Below are 21,247 nucleotides of genomic sequence, written 5' to 3' on the forward strand. Positions count from 1 at the left end.
CTTTGGTCAACTTTTCACTGTTTGCAGCCAATTAGTTAAACAGGCCCAATAGAAGTAGTAAGGACACCAACAATATAACCCATGATTGAAATCAAACAAAAGATTAGGTGGTGCTCTATTGATCTTTTAGCCTGCTATTGGAACTTCTATTTAGATGCATACATTTGCAAATAAATAAAATAAAGCACAGGTCTCTGTAGTTACTCTTATACCATATGGTATGTACATACAAAATAAATACCTAACACACATGGTGTAGGGACATGGTATTCCTCCTTCACAATCTTATTAAAAATATGTTTTCCAGGTCTTAGTAGTGTAGTCTACTTTTCCAGCTGTACTTTGATGTAACATTATTACCCCTATTCTCTTTAATTTTTGGCTTTTTAAAATTTAATTTAATTTAATTAAGTTCAATTTATCATTCATTTATTTGATTCACATAGACTGTGAGCACTTGTCCGCAATGTTTGTATATGGACAGTGTGGAATCAACTTGGTAAAAACGTCTGTTAAACCAAGTGATATGCTTTTTGAAAACGTTTAACATGGTCAAAGGTAATAAAAAGTACAGACAACGTTGAGCGTCTTCTGCAGCGCTATCTTGTATATTCCAAGCAGAGCCAGGGAATTCCTATGTTGACGTAGTAACACGTGTCACCGCAGCAACCAGAGCGTTCCTGCGTCGCATAGCAACCACAACAGGAAGACATAACGGATACCACTTTGAGTGCCACACAAATATTAATTGTTGAAAGACATTTCTGCTTCGGTTTTTATTACCCTCCACGGATTTCTACAAGGCGCTTGTGAATATGTTGAGGAACGGAACGAAGCAACACGCCCAAGCCTTCACCGTGAAGGCCACTATGAAGAACTCTGTGGTGAGTGAAGTTACTCGACGCCGTGAATGTTAGGGTTTACAGCAGCCAACTTTCGATTTAAGTTCCGTTCATGTGCGGTTAACTTCGGCTGCTGCCTGAAATAATTGTATGACAGTCGACAATACGGTCCATTTACGGTAGCATGTGTAATTGTGGAAGTTGTGATGAAATGATCTGTGTGTGTTTGTGTGTGTGTCTGTGTGTGTGTGTGTGTGTGTGTGTGTGTGTGTTACTAATTGCATATTAGCGTGACGCACTTTTTTTTGTCAGTTAGCTCAAAACGACTTACGTACTGACGTCAACGTTTTGGAATACTATACTTTCTAACAGCGCTTTTGTACTGAGAGCTGAACCTTTGGAGTCCCACATGCTGCAAACAGTGGGCAACAGGTGAAGTTACAACTGATGGAAAAATATGGAGGGCCTATTACACTGGATAAAATGCCCCTCCAAAAACAAACAAACAAAACACTTATTTCAAGGTACTTTTCAGAATCAGAATCAGAAGCCTTTATTGTCAAGGACAAGATCAATACACACATTCAATCATTCAATACCGACAAGACATTCCATAAAAACCTTGAAAGAAGCAAAAAAAAAAATCTGCCAATAGAACAAGTGAAACTTGTTTTCTTAAAATAAGATGTAGCATTTAGAAAACTGTGATCTTAAAATTAGCAGAGAAAACTGATTTTAAGCAATATTTTACCAATATTTTAGCTTAGTGTCTCAGAATAAGCCAGGAATGCTAACAATTAGTATTTTTTCACTCAATAAAAAGATTTCTGCACTAATACATTTCACGTCAACTTCTTCATTTGAGATATATTCACCTTAATTTGAGTTGTAGTGTAGCGGCACTTCTCTAGGTTTAAGACCATCGTGTACTTGAAATAAGATTACAAAGTTTAATTTGAGAATTTTGAGATATAATATCTTCGCATAGTGAGCTGGATATACTAATATTCAGTCATGTTGCTTTTCAGGATAAGCCAGCTATGCTCACAAGTAGGGGTTTCATTGTGTGCATGTAGTTTGAGGATGTATATTTTTTTATCTGATTTAGAAGAAACAGTGCCTGAAAACTGTAACCCACCCTTAAAAAAAACTACTTTTCTTTCTTTCTTTCTTTCTTTCTTTTATTAATGGAGCTGTTTTCTGATAGATTGTCCAATAAAATGCATTTACTTAAATCAATTAAAGGGTTTGTCTTAAATCAAGATTATCCGTCTTCTACAAATACGATCTCAGCTTGAAAAATGTATGAAATGTAAAATAAACCTTGTTTCTTCTAAATTACAACTCTAAACAAGATCATTTCTCGAATGTTTGACTTAACAAGTTATTTATGATGCATCGTCTTAAAACAAGTCCCTCTATCTTGATCAAATATTACTTGTTGAATAGATGTATCTTAAATCAAGTGGGATAAGACATTTTGACTAAAAATGAGACAATTTCACTTGGTAAGATTTTGAGTTTTTGCAGTGTAGCACTTCAATTAAAATTTGACTGTTTAACTCCTACATTCCCCCCGTTTTTTGCAGATGCTACCACCTGTCTACGTTTTGTATAGAGCAAAATCTCAACACTCCGACTATGAAAGTGCATTGTTTATTCCAACCACCTCTTTGCTTTTTGTGCATGTGTATGCGTGTGTAACTTTTTTGGTCAGAGGTTTTTAGACAGAAATGAGCATTTATGAAACCCAAAATAACATCCAATAACTTTTATAGACTAAAATGCTACTTTTAGAACCCATGCTTCCTTGGCTGCAACTATGATTAAACACCATGCAATTCAGAGGCCATATGCATAGACCTTTGTTTTTTGCAACATCCTGGAGAGGCCAAGTTAACATAATGGGTCATTTTATATAGACCAACATGATTATAGGGTAGCTGAAGTCTTACACAGCCCTTATTTTTACAAACTTAGAGTTATCAGTTTATTTTTGTAGCTTGTGTCCTCTGCATTCATTTGCTTGTTCTTTATGGCTAAAGCTAGGACAACAACAACATAGCTTCACAGATCAAGATCAGGATTCTTTACTGTGAAACCCCCATCATGGACCTGCAGTGTAGTTAAACTGTAAGGAAAGAGTTGACTTATTTCCTCTCCTTAGACGATTTTGTCGTATCTTCCTCTTTTTTCATTTACTGCAAATGAAGATGAATCAAGGAAGTGTAATAGGTTTGTATAGCAGAGGACATTTGTCTTTATTGATGAAGTGTATTGATTGGCCAGTCAAACCAGCTGTAGTCTTCCCAAAAATTGATTATTATGAGAAATCTGGTGTTCCGGGGTGGGGCTGTATCGTCCAAGTATTGGATCAAAATGATTACAGATTTGTTGTTTCTATGATCTATGGTTAAGTTGTATGTATGATGAAAAAACTGATTTAACTTGTATGACTTGAATTATGATCTCATGATGTTTTTTTCTCTCAGCTGATGTTGATGATATCTGTGATAGATGTGTCACTGCATGCTGGGCTATTGCAGATGTGGTCAGCCAGGGGAGCAGATATTGTGATAGATCATAGACTGTATAAATAATGGACGAAGTATCCGTGACATCACCCATCTGCTTCTGAAGAGCTGTTTTGAAGCTAATTGTCGGCGGAAGCCATGTAGGTAATGGTGAACTCAAACTAGCCTCCCAGCCAGCAGCTACAGTGTTTCCGCCTGGCAGTCAAGTCAGTCATGTCCTTAAATGGGCAAAACTTGTAATCTTAACATCTCCTGTACTGGCACGTCAGAAAAAAATTGCTGTTGCTGTTAGCTCTTCAGACCGAAGCTGTTTTTTGAACCAGGCTGTAAACATGTTTATTTCTGCTGCAAAGATCGTCTTTTTTAAATTGGTGTGTATGTGGTTTCCGGTGTTTCTGCAGCCAGCTTCAAGCTGATGCTCGATGAATTGCAGTTTATAACACTTCCGCATGGGCTTCATATTTTGAGACCAGAGGCTGCAGCTTGTCCCTGACGCTAACTTTAAACCACCAAACTACGCACTTTGCTTGAGCCACATTACTGCGGACTACCCAGAGTTCATTACAGGCTTGGATACGCAGAGAAAGTAATTGTCCAGCCCCCTCACTAAATGTAAACAAAAGTCTGTTATTGAAGGAGTAGTCAATAAAGTTAGAAAAAAACTTCATCCTAAATACTCTGTATTTAAACAAAGCTAACAAGAAAAAAGTGAATTTATATACATATTTATTATAAAAAAAATTGTATACACCCTGTACTGTGGAACCATAATGGACGCTCGATGAGCTGCAGTTTATAACACTTCCACATGGTCTTCATATTTTGAGACCGGAGGTTGCTGCTTGTGAAAGACTGATAGCTGCTGAAGAAAACAAGCCTCTAAGCAGCACTTTTGCACAGGCATCCCTTTTTTGGCATGCATGCTACTTACTGAATTTCCGCCCGGTATAAATAAAGTATTTCTGATTCTGATTCTGATCAACCAGAAGTAATCTGTGGTTGTGTCAGGTTATGTAAATGAAAAATGAACCATCACACTAAAAGTGTGTTAATGATAGCCTTTTACTGTCGGTGTTGCGCAGCGTAATGCTGATTCATTCGACAAAGTTCATTTCAAGTTCAGTTTGGGTTAGGAGATTTTGTTGTGTTTTTTGGGCTGTACAATATCATGAATAAGGAACTCAAAGATGCCTTATATCCTACTTGTTATTTTCACTTAGCACTTTCACAAAGGGACAGTTACTGCAAGTGAGCATCACAAAGGGGCTTTACAGACAGTTGAACTGCTTAAAATGACAGATTGAGTACTCTAGCTTGCCTTATTTCTCAGACAATTATTCCTAAATAGTTTTAAAGGAAAGACAAAGGTCTTTATTGGAGCGTCTTTCTTTAAAACAGGGCATGATGACAGTTTCTTTTTTGGCGGGTTAGGCTTTATGTTTAACCGTCTACTTCTTCAGGAAGTCCCAGGAAAGCCATGTATTTAGACTTCTGTGTTTTGTCTTGGTGCTGTTTGTGATGACAGTTTTGACAGTTTTGACTAAGTTGTTAGAGTAAGAGCTCTGCTTTAGAAGTTGAGGCCTCCATGGTCAGCACTAACTCAATAATTGAAGTAAAATGCAGTTTGTTTTCTGTCAGCAATCCCACAGCTCTAACTTCCATATCTTTCCCACTTCTTAAAATGTTGACAACCCAGACTTTCGGTACTTTGATGCAGACAATTTAACTAGGCCTTCCACTCTGAGCCTCGAAGTTTTTCTGCAGGCAGCTATTGCCTTATTGCGTCCACATTGCACTTAAAAGAAGCTATTTGATAAATAGAAGTGGAAGAGCTTCACAGCTCAGATGACAACTGTAAATACTTGAACATAAAACTGCAGCTGTGTTTTTCCATGGAAGGCACTGCCTTGAGATGCAAAAGAGGCAGTCGCAGCTATCATTGACTCCCTTCTCCTTTTTTGAAGGTCATAAACAAATCTCCTGTCAAGAGCTTTCTCACGGGCGGCTCCAGCAAAGCCCTTTAATATTCTCAATCTCCCCAGACGATCTGCTACGTCTGAGAACATGAATGATACTGCCACACCACCATTCCACCGGCTAAATCCTCAGCAAAACCATTACATTTTTCAGAGGCTTGTTGGTGTCTGTTGCCTTCTGTTTTTTCCTCCCCTGTGGTCACTGACATATCGCCCCAGAGAGGGCAGCTTTGCAGAGAGCTGTGATTTGTAGGTAACGACAAGGCCATTTCAAGCCTTGAAAGGGTATGGGAACTTGAAGCATCGGGTTATTATGCCTTCAAGTATTTGTGTTCATAGAAATCAAACCGGTAGCACTGGCCCCTGAAACTTCACCTGTTTTCCGAATGATTCATGCCCAAGCATTTGAAAAACAAACCAATAATGTCTTAACATTCTAGTGGAAGGTCGTCACTTTGTGATGCAGACAGACAGAGAACAGAGCTGTTGTTGTATGTGTCAGAGGCTTATTCCAGTTTATAACTGAGATTAAGGGAGAGGATAAAGACACCTGCAAGTTGTTGAGAAATTAATGTTTGTATATAAATATGCTGCGCATGTGATCATCACAATTTACTCTGGCGCTGGAGGCACCCAGGACCTGATTTTCAGAGCGCTTCTCACCAGCGGTTACTGTTGCAAGTTTACAAAAGTTAGCTCTACTAGCTAGTCCTACTATGAGAATACTTGTCCTAAGGCAATCACTTACGAAGAGCTGAAATTGACTTATGTTTATATTCAGTTATTTCTTTTACTTGCAACCATGTAAAATTATAAGCACTTATAGCACTTATTGGTACATTGTTATGTTACATTATGTTTTGACTTAAAGTACTGGCCAACATTGTGCAATGATTTGTTTTGATTTTTTAAACAGACCTCAAGTTGATTAAACTTGTGCTTTTCCCACCCATATATTAAAATAATAGATTATAATGATATTAATTATTGTAAAAGAACTAGCTGTGCAGACTGTTTTTCTGACCACTGGAGACAGCCTTTTATTGCACAACAACAGTCGTAGAATCTTCACACATTCAAGACGCCAGAGGAGAAATTAGAGATATGGTTTCAGGCTAGCTTGTTCAATCCCTCTGTTTCACCGTCTCTCTAAGAGTAAAAACATTTAGTCAATAACTATTGAGCTCAGTTTGAATGGCTCATGTAGATAAGGTACAATTGATTTATGGACACTTAGAGATGTGAAAATTTGGGATAAGATAATCTTCAAGCTCTGTTATTGATTTTTGTTGTTTCTAATTCGTTGAGTCTTTTCTGTAACACATCCTGTCAACTTTCCTCTTTTGTTGTTATGCTTTATTTACTTCACTTTACTCTAAGTATCATCGCACCTTGTCTCCCAGGAAACACTAGGGGTATTAAGAGAGGACAGCAGTTCTAAATGTCTCTACAGTCTGCTGTGTCCTACACAACATTTACAACACAACATTTACAACACAACCTGCATACTGGACATGATCCTCTTTAAGACGCTGAATTGCACAGTTCACCTGAGAGGGCAAATCGATATAAACTACACCTGATCCCAACTTCAATGTTGGTGTGGAGCGGGTCTGCAGATTGCTGAGCCGATGGACTGCTTTTATAACTAGCACACCTCATTTACTATTTGTTTGGCCTCTGGGATAAAAATTCTGCTGGCAAACAACTGTCCCCACGTCAGCTACAACCCCCCATAACCTGCCAACCCCCTTTCCCCCCAGCCCCACCACCATTCCTGGCCCACCCCACTAACCCTGGGGGACAGATGGAGGCTCCATGCTAGCAAACGTGACCTCCATATCTTATTCCCATGCACCCCCACCCCACAGCATCATCATTATACCTGAGCAGATGTCTCAGCCCTCCTGTGCTGTTTCACCCTGTCGTTATATCCCTCTCTCTTTCAGTCTATCTCTGTCTTTATCTCCCTCTTTTCTCTGTCTCTGTCTTTATTTCTTTCTTTTTCTGACGTATTGTCAATTTCCCTTTGTGGAAATTGTTTTACACCAAGAAAGAATGGTTCATCAATTACTGGGCAGTGACATCAAATATAGGAAAGAACAGAACAAAGACTTACTTTAAATGTTCAAATTAACTTGTAATAAGTTCAAAGAAAGTAGCCATGAGTGGACAGCATGTGACCATGATTAGTTAAGATTGTCTAAGCCATTTAGTTTGGATGCTATAACCGCTGGATGCAATGTTGAAGACTGAAGCCATAAGGACATATTAAAGGAGTGACTGTTTAAATTTGATCCTTGATTAGGCTTTAAATGAGTCTAGAGTTTCATCACAACCTGATTAAATGTAATCACACTTTAAATGTCAATATATAAACTTAGTTTCAATGATGTCTTATTTATTTTGATTACAATTAGTACATATTTAAAAGTTGTTCTAATTTTCGCTAGTGTCATAGTTTAAGTTTGATATAAGATGATTATCCTCTTTCCACTGAAACACTGCAGGGTGGAGACATCATATCAAACAGAACATTAACCCAGCTGGGATAAAAAAAAAGGCTGCAAATTTGAGATCCAAAACAAGCTTGTGGTCAGTTATACAAACAGCAAACAGTTGTTGACCAAGATTGAATCCTTACAAAACTTCATGGAGATGAATTTGTCTGTTTATCGTTCTCACTCACAGTCAAAATCACTCTTCCCCATCGCTTCAAACACATTTACCTGACACAGGAACTCATAATATGCCCAGCGTGGTACATAAATTGGCCATAAATCAGGCTGGGGTGTTTTTTTGCGAATGTTGTTTGTCAGGCATACTTAAGCAGGTGAAGGCACTGCTGTTAGACTCCTTTAACCTGTCTGCTTTCCTGCTTCACAGTTCTAAAACTGCAGTGCTTGTAGACACAACCCCACGGAGCAAACAATTTTCTGCCTCCATCTTTCCAACCCTCTGCTCCTGCACGCTCATCTTATCAGCAGCTGAAGCCTGTAGTGCATCCTCCCGTAAGCAGCTGGGTTATTTGAGGAAGAATTGAGTCATGGTAAAACAGGTTAAATTGGCAATGGGCTCTGGAGGCCTGCTGGCGTTTCCATTACTATCGATCAACCACGGAGCCTAAAGGCCTTAAATGGACAGAAAGTTGGCCAACTTGGAAATCTAACAGTTTCCCCTTTAACTTTTTGACTTTGTTGACTTTGGCTGTCGTGCTCTGTACTTTTAAACCGTGGAAAAGACTGACCTACATAAAGATCTATTTTCAACATTGTTTTAAGATGTTTTCCCTCGATGAGATGTGACTTTCAAAGGACCAAAAGTGATGAGAATTGGGTTTCTTGATGCCATTTATTTTAAGACTTTTCTTTGATCAGTAAGAAACCCATACGGCCAAATTCCACTGGATCCGTCTCCTATCCGTCACGGCACCGGATCTGATAGGTTTCTATTCTAGTCAATGTGTTAACTTTCACTGGATCCGCTCTGTTGCATTCCGGCTGCGTCTCTGATCCGGAGGGCTCCAACCTGCTGGATCAGATACACAAGACTTCTATTTCTGGCAGGTAGAGGAGCACGATGCATCAATCTAAACAGAGCAGATCGAGCATGACAGGAAGTGTGGTACCAAAACAAAATGAAAACATCCGGTTAATTTTCAGAATGAAATACTCTGTGTTATCACAAGATTGTTTTTCACTCAACTACAACAACAAACTGTCATGATGAGTGGAGTCAGGCCTGGAGTCAACAGGTCAGAGGTTTTCAGACGATGATAAAGAAAACATGGATGAGGAGAGGGAGAGGATAATCCTTGATTCAGTGATCACTGTTGGAAAAACCTCGGTCACATGACTCCAGTTGTCCGGCTGTCCTGCTCTGTGCTCCGTTCTGAAAATGCAACAGGTTGGTGTTGACAAAAGAGAGCACAGAGCGGATCGGAGATGGACCGGACACGGATCTGGTGGAAGTCCCGGGTAATTTGGTATTTTGTTTAAATTGAAAAACTACATTGACTGACGTTTGGCAGAGCTTTCATAAGGAGATTCTGTGCTCCATGCGCCTCTCACCACCTATTATCAGCTATATTTGGTTATAATTGATGGCCTGCTCTCTGAGGTGCATTACTGCTGAAAAGTCTGTGACCTTTTCTGTGGTTGAGGAAAGCACCATCTGCAAACTTGAGTCAGATAGGGAGAAGTACTTTAACAGCATTCTATCATGACCTTATAGGAAGTGCCCGACTGATTGTGTCTATTATGTTTGCTTTCCTCTGAGCCTGGTTGACAATTACACTGGCCTCTGTGTTTGTTATGTTCTCCTTCAAGCCCTTGTAGCTAGCATTCTAATTAGATGGCTTTTAATGGAGAATGTTTAATGCTCCTTGCAGGGTCCCTATTTTGTGCTCTCTAGTTAATTAGCCCTATGTCATGTGATAACCAACGCAGAGGACATCTAGACCTATGCCTCTTCTGTGAGCAGTGTCCTTCTCATATCAAAAGCAATGATGCAGGGTGTTGGCTGGAGTATGGGTTTGTTTTCACTTAGTCTCACTCATATTAAAAAGCATGGATGAATATGAGGAAGTAATTTCATGTTAAATGGAAAGATACACATGTGTTGACATGTTATTTTGTATACATGCCAACTATCCTGTAAGTGATTAGGAATTACCATAAAATCAATTAGCTTAATATGCTGCCAGCTAATACTGTGTTGCCCAGCTGTTAGCTTGATGACAGTGTGACAGTAAAGTGGTGACTCGATGTAGCACAAGTCGTGATGTAGTTACCTGAACTTTAAAGGCGGTTGTACAAGGTAGTAGTGATCAAGCAAATCTTAAGAAAAGTGCAACCCAAGAAATAAGCTGGTGTAAGTGCGCCCTCTGTTTAGAAATTTATCAGCGCTTTACACACATTAAACACAGCTAAAGTTTAGTTATATAAGGTTACATTTTGTGAAAAACCAAATGTGTGACCATTGGTTTCAATCTGCAAAGTTTGTTCTTTGCTGAGGCTATTTGTTTGCATTTTGTCCTGATTTTTAAACTACTTACTCTTAATTATTTGTTGAAGTTTACATAAGAGATAATGTCTGGTTAGCAGGTAGTTATGCAACGGTAGCATTCCATGGCGATGGACTCTTATCTCCCTGTTGCGGTCGATTTAACATGTAACTGTCCTCATTCAGCTCTCCCTCTTCTCTGAGCTCTGCGGTTTACACACCTTAAATAATGCTAAGCTGCTATCATCACCACTGCTCATGGTTCAAGTTTCTTTGTAGAGATCGGTACCTCAAAGTTGCTCTCGCTTGCTCCGTACGATGCTAGGAATGCTGGATAGGATCCAAGATGTAAATATCCATTTTGTTTAGCCAGCTGTATTAGCATGCTAACCGAGACTAGCGTTTTAACCACATTCCTTTGATGCAAACGGAAGCTAACAGCTTTACCTCACCATACGGTCTATGGTGTCAACAAGCAGAAGCACAATGTACCGGAGCTCTTTTAGGCAGATTGACTTGACATGACATGTGATTAGTTTGCCTCTGGCGTTGCTCATGTTAGTGAAAGTTAATAACCATCGTCAAGGGGTATTGACTAGGGTTGCAAAATCCCGGGAATTTTCAAAGTTGGAAACTTTCCATTGGGAATTAACAGGAATAAACCAGGAATTTACTAATTTGAAGGTTGGCTCTTAATAGGGAACTTAGATATAGTTGGGGAAAATATATTTTTTGTATAATCCTGACTAAAACAACCAGATTTCATGCAAGTACAGTTGAATATCTATGCTATTCCTCAATCACATGCACATAGCACACTGCTTACTGCAGGGATATAGAGACCAAGCCCCCTACATGCACTGTACGTTTCTCAATCACATGAACACATGATTTCTAGAATCCTGGACCACACTTTTGAGCCCAGAGCACAAGACTACTGAAGCCACACATTTGAGCCTGTGGTCTACACAAAGTGAAGTCAGTTTTGATGATATTATGTTGTAACAAATTTGATGTATGATACTAATGTTTAACTTAATATCACATAAAAATGTATTCATACAAATGTATTTCCATTAAATTACCCTCAATTCCCAGTTAATTCACATAAATTCACATAAATTCACATTCATTCCCATAATTCTCGCAATTCCCATGGAACGTTTCCAATATGGAATATTTCCAAAATTCCTCAGCTTAACTTCCCATGGAAATTTACTGTAAACTTTTCGGAAATTTACCAGGAATTTTCCACCCCTTTGCTACCCGAGTATTGACCAGTCAGAATCAAGCATCCTACACAACCAGATTAGTAAGAAAGCCGGGTAATAAACATTGTTAACCTATGTGATAGTGAGACATGTTTTTTGACTGTCAATTCATTTAAAATCAGCTTTCAATTTTTTCTGTCCTCCTCTTTTACAACCAAGTTTAACCATCTTTCTGCAAAAAGAACCATTATTGTGTCTGCATCATAATGTAAGTAGCTGTTACAATTAATACTATTCTAATATCCGTATCCAAGACATAGATGTCAACCTAACTTGAACCTTAAAGAGAAAGAGTATTAAACTGACAGGACATTAGTCATCTATTCCCCCATTCTCCATCATTATTACCCACTACATTGACTTGTCCTTGTTAGAGGAGGAAAGCCACTTTCTGTTTCATTCAGCCTGTTTTATGCACAAGTTACTCCCTTTGCTTCATGGTCTAACCTGGCAGCTCACATTCTGCCTACATCGCCATAATAAGGACCAGTAGCAGGAAAATCAATGTATCTGACAAACAGTGTTATTCTATTCCAATAATGGCCAAACATTGGCCTTTGTTTCGCTGCCCCCCACTTTGAAAATCTTTTAAAGTCACCATCAGCGCAATAACACCGCCTGCTGCCTGACCTTTTGAATTTTGCTGACCAGCACCAAGACCAAATGTGCTGTATGTCTGTTACCCCTTAAGGACTGTGACAAAATGCCCTATGCATTTGTGATAGCAACTGCTACCTTGTTATAAATACTAGAAAACAAGCATATTGGAATGGGAAATGTGTTTGTGCCAGAATACTTATTTCCTCTAAAGAGAAAGGAAACAGAGAGCCAAAGTGCAGCAGTGCCACCTTCTTGCTTTGCACTCTGAATTCAGTTTAAAACACACAGCAGTCAGCTTCACAGATGGTGCTCCAGGGCTGTGGTGTTCTTCACCCAGTGCCAAGAAAGTAAACCTGCAAACCCTTTGAGATATGAAGTACTGTGTACGTTTCCTTCAGAACTCCACTGAGGATTACTCTGCTATTTAGCTCATGCCTCGCATCCAGCTGAGTCAAAGTGCTCCCAGTCGAAGGTACGCTGGAGGCAACGGCTCTGCTGTTGCAGCAAGCTGGAGTTGCAGAGAAAGGGAAGGGCTGGAAGGGTGAGGTTCTCTGATTCTGTCAGAAATGGTCTGCATCATGGCCTGGAAACCCTTTGTTCCATCCACCTCTGCACATTACCCTCGCTGTCCTGAAACACGGCACAAATCTGCTAACGAGTGTTTGACCAACAGGCCTTGCTGTTGCGGAGGAAGACAAGACAGGAAGTCAACCTGTTCGTGACTCTCTCTCTGTCTCTGTCTCTGTCTCTCTCTCTCTCTCTCTCTCTCTCTCTCTCCCTCCTATTTTCTTCCTCTGTCTTTTTTCTCCCTCGCCCTCCCACTCCCTTAAGACAGAGGAGAACAAAGGGACAGACAGAAGAAAAGCAATATAACCTCTTGGCCCTTATCTGCAGAGCACACCAGAGCATGTCTGGCCTCAGACGCGGCTTTGCCTGTCCTTTGAAGGCCCTCATCTCCCTTTGATATCAGCCAAACAGTTCAGCACAGTGACAGATGCTCAACTTTCCATCTGTCACTTTGACACCCATCTCTTCAGTGTTGTTGAATCTAACTGACTTTGTTTGGACTGTCTGTCTGGCTGCCTGAATGAGGTTATGACATGGATGCTGATGCGAGTGCTAATGGAAGAGATAGTGACTGAGACCTTTAGTTAAGACAGATGAAAGAAAACTCTCTGCCGCTTTCTTTTCTTTAAGGTCGTCTGTCATGTCTGTCTTTTTTTTAACATTAACATTTGAGTCATTCGGATGATGCTGAGATACTGAGTGATTTAATGAGGGTGTTAGGGTCATCATCACATTACCTTGACAACATTCCTCTGAGATTGGCCACAAAAAGACATAAAAATTCAACCCATGGAGATTCGTAGAAGGCGGGGTTTTATGAGAGGATATTAGAGTGAGTAGAGGGGAAAGATATTGAAGAAAGAATATGATGAGGATATGAGGGAGATGATGACGTAGCGCACCTCTTAAATTTTATGATCAAAATTGAATTGGACTACGCCGCCAAGACTGAACTTAGGGGTCATTTTTAACTCTTGCCCAATCAGTTAACAGTATTCCTCTTTTTAATCATTGCTGAGATGTGATCTTTTTTGGGGAACTTAATTAACTGTAAACTTTATCATAGTTTTTTGATGATGACACCAAAGGCACACAACATGGCTGCTGTTGTAGCCAGAATGAAAGTACTCTGTGTTTACCTCAGTTTAGCATTAATTAAATGTTTGCTTAAGATGTGTGGACTTTGATCCTTGTTTTGTTCCCTCACAAGGGACAACGGGGTGTCTAATGTAATGAATGTAATGAATCCACATCTCCTCCGCTCAGGATTTTCCTTTCTCAGATGGGATTGTTAAGATGCAGAACCTGGGCTTGTCTCAGGCATTTTTAAAACGTTTTTAAACACGTAGTTGGTGGGAGAGTCTGGTCATTTCCCTGTAGCCTGTAAAGCCCAAGATCCACAGGATGCGTTGCGTTACGTTACGGCTGCGCCGCGCACGTCGCAGCAAATAGGTTCCCATTCAAGTCAATGCTCTAGAGTCCACAGGGCGCGCTGCGGCGCGTCTCAGCTCCGTCTCTGGAGCGTTCCGCCGCGCCGCTCTGCCAGAGATACGCGGGGAGTCTATTTTCGCCGCTCCCCGCGCCCAGCACGCGTCAATCGACACAGAAATGATCGAACTATCCCGGAAGTCAGGCACGAGGATCGTATGCAACATCCGCTCACTTTCAAAATAAACACCATGTGCAAACACAAGATCGTAAATTTCACCACTTCTTCAACATTACGTCATAACCTGTGGCATCGGGCCAGACGTCAGTCTCAAAAGATATCCGACACCATGGACGAGGAAAAGTTTATACTGTGTTGTTCTCGCGCGTTTTGGAGTTCTCGAGGGATCTTGAGTTTCCTGCTCCGGAGTGCGCGCCGCTCCAAACACGCATCCTATGGACCAGGGCGAAAGCCCCGGGACGGAGCAGAGCCGTGTCGCAGCCGTAACGCGGCGCACACGCATCCTGTGGATTCCCCGAGTAACAGTAGGAAACCTTTTCGCCCTCCAGGAGGTTAATTCCATAAGTGTGTGACGTCACCTGAAAACTATGAAAAAAGTGTCTCTGTGTGAGAACCTCCCATAGCTTGGCTAAAGGGGTCCTCTCTGTCCAGAATATGACAGATTCAGAATATAATCCTCGCAGATGGTCTCAATTAGAGCTGGGCAATATTACAAAAGATGTTATCGTGATAATTTTTTTTTATATATCAGTTGATATCGATAATTATCACGATACAAATCTAATCATTATTTTTGGTCCAACGTGGAATTTTGTTTTCTTGTATCTGGATTTAGTTCTCTGATAAGCTTCTTGAATCCCTCATTTTTGACGGTGCTAACAGGAAGCAGGTATTTTGTGTATAATGAGATTTTTGTGAAGTTTTGGTTTGTAGATTCTTATTTTCTCAGGTTGGGGTTACTTGCATTTATCAGATTTATTTACCTACACCCTGCGTCATGATTGGCCGCTCAATGTCGCCTTCTTCTTTTGTCTAATGTTGGGTGGCCACTAGTGTTTAAGACACATTAGTACCCCCTCCCTTTCCAGTGGTAGGGGGGTGTAATTACAGGATTAAATATATCGAATTTTTACTGAACATTTGATATAATCATATTGAGAAAAACGATATCATGATAATTATCATTATTGAATTATCGCCGAACCCTAGTCTCAATAACAGGCCTCTGGTCTAAATATACTACTCACTGTTTTCCTGTAGGAAACATTCACTTGTTACGTTGTAGAATAGACACACTTTGGTGTAGGAATCATTTTATGTTCAACTCAAGGAAGCTAAGATAGATAAGGGGTAGACAGACAGTATACCTGTGTGTGTGCAGCTAAGTAAGGAATGCCGTGTGTCTATCTACTAGCAGGGATGTAGCCTTCAGTGTGCTTTCCCCTGTTTAATTCATGTAAAGGTCAAATCCCAGACCAGGCTGGGCTTTGGTCTCTGCATGGAGTCTCTGTAAGCAAACCTCCAGCATCATTTTTTCACAGGACAGCCTTACAGGCAGCAAGACTGATTTCCAGGAATAGAAAGTCACACTGGGTGTGTGATAAGACCAAGAGCCTGGGGTTCGTTTTGCAATACATACTAATCACCTAGATAATGTTCTTCACTGTTAAACAATATTCCTGTATCAGAGGTAGAACCTGTATCTCTGGCCACGTGCAGTCTGCTTATCTCGCCATGCCTCCCTTCACTCCTCAGGGATCTGTCAGTGCCGGGCTACCTTTGACACTCGTGTGTGTGTGTGTGTGTATGTATGTGTGTGCGTATAGTGTGTGTGTATAGTGTGCACACACACCTGACCTCTCTCCTCTCTCATCGCTGCGGATGTCTGACTGTGGCTCCGTGGTGAAATCGATGGCCTCCTGCTGCCCTGGGTGTGTCCTTCTCCTGTTCCTTCCCCTGTGGACCAATTGCCGTCACATCAAACCTTCCACAGCTTCCAGTGATGCTCCCTCACTGAATTGTACGGCCACGCTGGCTGTATTCACAAGCTTCGTCTATCTTCTCATCTTCTCCCCTGCTTCCAGCCTGCTTCCCCATTTCAGCCTCCAACCTTTCTGGCTGTTTATTTCTGTGACTACCTTCTTATCTGCTCAGCTGCCTGTCTCCTTACCACCTGCAAAACAATCTTCAACTCTTGGATGAGTCATGCAGCTATTCTGAGCCGTGGCCAGCACTCTGTGACCACTCTAAAACAAAGAGTGATGTTGTAACTTGCTTCAGGAGCATTAACATTCTATGAGTTGGTTTTCTGAGCTCCATAAATTAAATGCAGTTATGAGGATGTTTATTGACAAGAAGCTACTGATTTGATGAATACAATTGGGAGGACAGTTAAATTCTTCTTTCTCAGCAGAAGTGGCAACTGCAGCAGGTCAGAGATGTAGTTTTCCTTCTGTGTCTCATTAATTTCATGGCCCATCGCAGTGCTTTAATACCTTCAGGTGTTGTCACTGATTGGGGCCGTAAAGACAAAGCATTGGATCAGTGCGTTCGCCGCTCCTTTAACAGCCGGGACCAGAACATGTGCTCTGTTCTCCAACACTCATGTGTTCTGTGAGACACAAACACAAATGCTGTCATAAACATGCATGAAGAACTAGCACATACAACCAAAGCAGTGAATGGACACAATGCTGCACATGCAGTTTATATGTTCCTGGTAGCCATCCATGGTATACATAGTTTTCACCTGACGTCACACATTTATGGAACGCCCCCCCCCTGGAGGGCAAAAAGAGGCTTCTTGCTGCTACAGGCTACGTGTTTAAACACTTAAAAAGGACAGTTGTTTTTCAGTAATATGACAAGGAGACAAGCCTCGGTTCTGCTTCTTACAGGGATATATTATTGTTTTTGAAATGGGGTTGTATGAGTTTTATGTCACTAATTATACTACACCACACTAGTCTGTGGTCTGCTGGTATATCTTAATTCCCAAAGGTCTGAGGGACTGTTGTTAAGTCTTGCTTGTGAAAGCATTTCTCATATCATTGTGTGTGAACTGTGTGCATTAGCTCACCGTACAATTACGGGTGACATAAAAGTCATACAACCCCACTTCAAAAACACAGAAAAATCCCTATAAGAATCCCATCTGAGAAATAAAACCCTTAGAGGAGGGGATTCATTATATTAGACGCTCTGCTGTATCTGCTGAGGGAACAAAACAACAATAAAAGTCCACACGTCTTTGAGCGAACATTTCATTAAAGGTAAATTTGGGAAAACAGAGTATTTTTATTATTATATGTTTCGTTGATGTAGTACTCCTGACATGGTCGGTGTGCGTAAACCGATGTAAACAACTCCAGCAGTAACTTGTCGACACTGCTAGCTGACCAGCTAACGCTAGCTTAGTTATAACCTAAGACTGTATAAAATATGGACGTAGTATCTGTGACGTCACCCATCTGTTTCTGAAGAGCTGTTTTGAGGCCAATCTCGGTGGCAGCCATATTGCTGCTGTGGAGCCAGTGTGATTGATGTAAAGAGGCGGAGTTTGAGCCTCCAAACCAACAGCTACAGTGTTCCCGCAGTCAAGCTGTGCCTCTCTTTGGAAGACTCGTAATCTCAATATCTTCGAAATTGCCGCATTAGAAAAAAATTCACCCTGCTGACAGTGAGAGCTGATTGAGAAATGAGCTATCCAGACTACACTCATCTTTTGTAGCAGTCTGTAAACATGTTTATTTGCTGCTGTAAAGACCGTCTTTTTTAGACCGGAGGTTGCCGCTTGGTAATAACGTCTGTTTTCACTTTTATCCTGACAGTGTGGTGATAAAGTGTTCCTACGTAAGTTAAGGAGAAGGTTAATATTTAGTGTTGAGGTTTGACGGTGAACTTTTGGGAGGGAGAGACGGTTTTACACGTCTGAATGAATGGAAGCCGTCATGTTACTACTCTCTTTTTTGCCCTCCAGGCTGCTGCGGGGGTCACGTGACTGAAGTCTATGAATTGCTCTGATTTAAAAACTGAAATGAATTATTGAATCTCAAAATGTCACAGTGGTGTTAAATTGATTAATCTAATAATAATGAGTCTATCTATTTTACAGACATTACACAGCTGTACTGGGTACTTGATTATGATTGGTTATAGCAACTTTCCATAGCAACAGTCTGTTATGTGTTGATAGCAGACCAGAAAGATGTCAGGTTACTTTTGATTTAGGTTTGTTTCTGTTGGGAACAACAAGAAAATAAAACTGCTGGGTAAAGGAAGGAGAGGTTAAAGACACAAACTGGAAGCAGTATATCCAAATATTTTTCAATGGTAACCTTTGTATCTTGTTGCTTATTGTATCACCACACTGTTATATATATCTGTGCTTGCAAGGTTAAATCACTGTAGACACACACTGAAAGTGTATCTTGGTTTTATTTCAGACTTGTGAGAAATGCATTGTGCATGTTTCTCTCAAGTTAAGCATCATTGGCTCAGTGTATGTGTTTTTTTTTATTCTCTTCACGAGTAGTAAGGGCTACAATAGTCTGAGTTTGCCATACAGGTTGATTCACTCACAGCCTTCATCTCAACTGTGGTTTAGTGATAGGCACAAGGCTGCCCTGCTGCCTGGCTGATAAGTGGGCCACACAGAGAAGATGGAAAATACTCTCTCTGTCTCGCTCTGTCTTGCTCCCTCTTTCCCTCCCTCACAGAGCTCTCCTTGCTCACATTCCTTCCCTTACATTCCTACCTTAAACTCTTTCTCTCACATCCCGTTAACATCGCTCTGAGTCTGTTCTGTTCTTTTAAGTGATAGGGTTAAACTAGAGGAGACAGAAAACAGCGGGCGCTCTCCAATGCTTGAAGCCTCTTTTTGAAGTTCCTCTTTAAACTTATCCCTCTTGTGCACAGTTCAATAGTTGGTGGCTGTCACCTGTTTCATCCATGTGTCTTTGTAGTGACACAAGTTGTGTAGTGTTGTCTTTGCCTAGTGGTGTCATCATCTTTCATTACAAACATCCCTGCCCTTGTGCGGGTGTGCACAGTATGGTTGGTGCAAAAGCCTCAGACACAGTGACAATTGTAAAGCACACCTCTATGGACCTGTGAGCTCTGAATAAAAGGCTCCGCTACCTTTCATCAGTGTGTGCTTTTTTCCACGTCCTGCGAGAGCTCTTTACTCATTTGTTCTCACCCGACCTTGTTTCTCACAACAGGGCTAATTTCTGCACATAATGAAACTCACTTGCAGACTGATTGCACTTCTAGCAGTTTGGTCATGAGAAATTAATGGAGTGCTGCACAAATACTGCAGATTTATATTTCTAAAAAGGAATTAAGCTCCTACCAGTCTGTGTTATGCTCTGTAGAGGGAATGAGTAAGCAAAAATATCCTGTGGAATGATTGTTTGACCATAAAGTAGAGATTTCCTCACAGCTTAAATACGGCCATTATTTTGTCTGCTTTTTGTTCATTTGAATGCAGTTTGGAAATAAAGCATACATCTCTAGTTCAGCTCAGGTCCCCAGTGGCTGGCTTGCAGGCAGCAGGCTGAGCTGAGCCATGGTTGAAAATGCCCTGTAAATACAGAGAGCTAATTTTGTTGCCTGTGGCAGCGATGTGCAGACTGACCTTATCAGGAGGGCCTCGGCCCGTCAATTCCATCCTCTGTGACTCACCAACCCTGCTCACTCCCTCAGGAGTGGCGGCCTTCTGTACGGAGCTAGATTTCAATAACCTCTCAACCGGGAACAACAGTGAAATGCAGAAATAGTGAGAGAGCAAGCAAGGGAGCAGGTGCTCCCCCCCTTTTGCTGCCTCAGTAAACAGGTGATGCAATGCACCTTTGTGCGGTGGCAGCCATGTTGCCTCTTAGAAATACAATGCAACAAAATACATTTTACCCTGACAGAGGAGACAGGAGGTTAATAGGGTAGAAATGAAAAAGTAGATTAACAAGGGCATAATCTGAGAGAATACAGAAGTGATAGGAATGCAGGGTTGGCAGTAAATTGACAGCCCTTTAGGAGACATCTATCAGATGTATTTGGAGATGTTTTGGGGTGCGAGTATAGAGGCAGAGAAATGAGAGAGAAGGCGCCAGAGCTGGAGGCCCAGGCGTAGTGATGGATCACCTCCACACCACAGCAGCCCTGCCACACTGAACTCACCCTGTGAATTGATGAGCCACACCTCTTGTCTCCCCTTCTTCCTCTTCCTGCCATATCCATTATTCCTTCATAACCCTCCACCATTCTCCATCTATATCTCCTGAATTCCTCACTCTGTCTCTCTGTTTTTGTGGTTTTATTTTTTTTCCAGGGTCTTCATATCTCCTTCTATCTGGTCTACCTCAGCCCCCACCTTTATCCCACCTCAGTCTGTGTCTTATTTCCTTTTTCTTTCTTTTTTTCCTTTGACTACCCCACCCACTCTGTGTGTCAATATCAGGCATGGGAGCCATGGAAGTGCCATTCTAATAAGGTTAGAGGGAGCATCTCTGTTTCACGGGGTGACACCTTTATAAATGACAGGAGCATGAGGCCCTGCAGGTGCTCAATCACCTCTGCAGGGGCTGGCCCGTGGGGGGCTCAGCATGTGTGGTTTGAGCGAGTGTGTGCATGCGCGTGCACGAGTGCATGTTTTGGTGTGTGTTATTGCCTCTGTGGGTCCTGCAGCAGCCAGGTTTACGGTGGAACTAGTTGGAGTGGACAACAGCATTAGGGAGGAAACAGATCTGGAGGCAGAGTGAAGGCGAAGGAGAGAAATGACAGCCTGGAGCTCATCTGACCAGTACTGCCTTGTTATGACTCCCTGATGTGTGCACCAGGGGCACACAAAACAGACACTTCCTCCTTTTATTGCCTTACACCACCTCTATCTCTGTTCTGTAGTCTGTCGCCTCACAGGCTCGCTTTATGGCCTCCACTGAGGGGCGGGATGTTATCTGCTTGTATAGGTCTACGTTATAGGCTCTTTTTTTTCAACGTCTGTGTT

At 41.3% G+C, this 21,247-nt stretch overlaps 1 protein-coding gene across 1 annotated transcript in view; it reads left to right on the forward strand.

Moving 5' to 3' along the window:
* The first annotated feature begins 677 nt into the window (after positions 1-677).
* Positions 678-21,247, forward strand: part of pacrg (PARK2 co-regulated) — a 156,582-nt gene continuing 136,012 nt past the window's right edge. Inside the window, exon 1 of the mRNA XM_034674309.1 lies at positions 678-884. Coding sequence (XP_034530200.1) covers positions 816-884 — 69 coding nt within the window. The 5' untranslated portion in view covers positions 678-815. The remainder of the gene's footprint in view (positions 885-21,247) is intronic.

The sequence above is a fragment of the Notolabrus celidotus genome, chromosome 22, assembly GCF_009762535.1.
Source record: "Notolabrus celidotus isolate fNotCel1 chromosome 22, fNotCel1.pri, whole genome shotgun sequence".
In the NCBI taxonomy this organism is placed as follows: domain Eukaryota; kingdom Metazoa; phylum Chordata; class Actinopteri; order Labriformes; family Labridae; genus Notolabrus; species Notolabrus celidotus.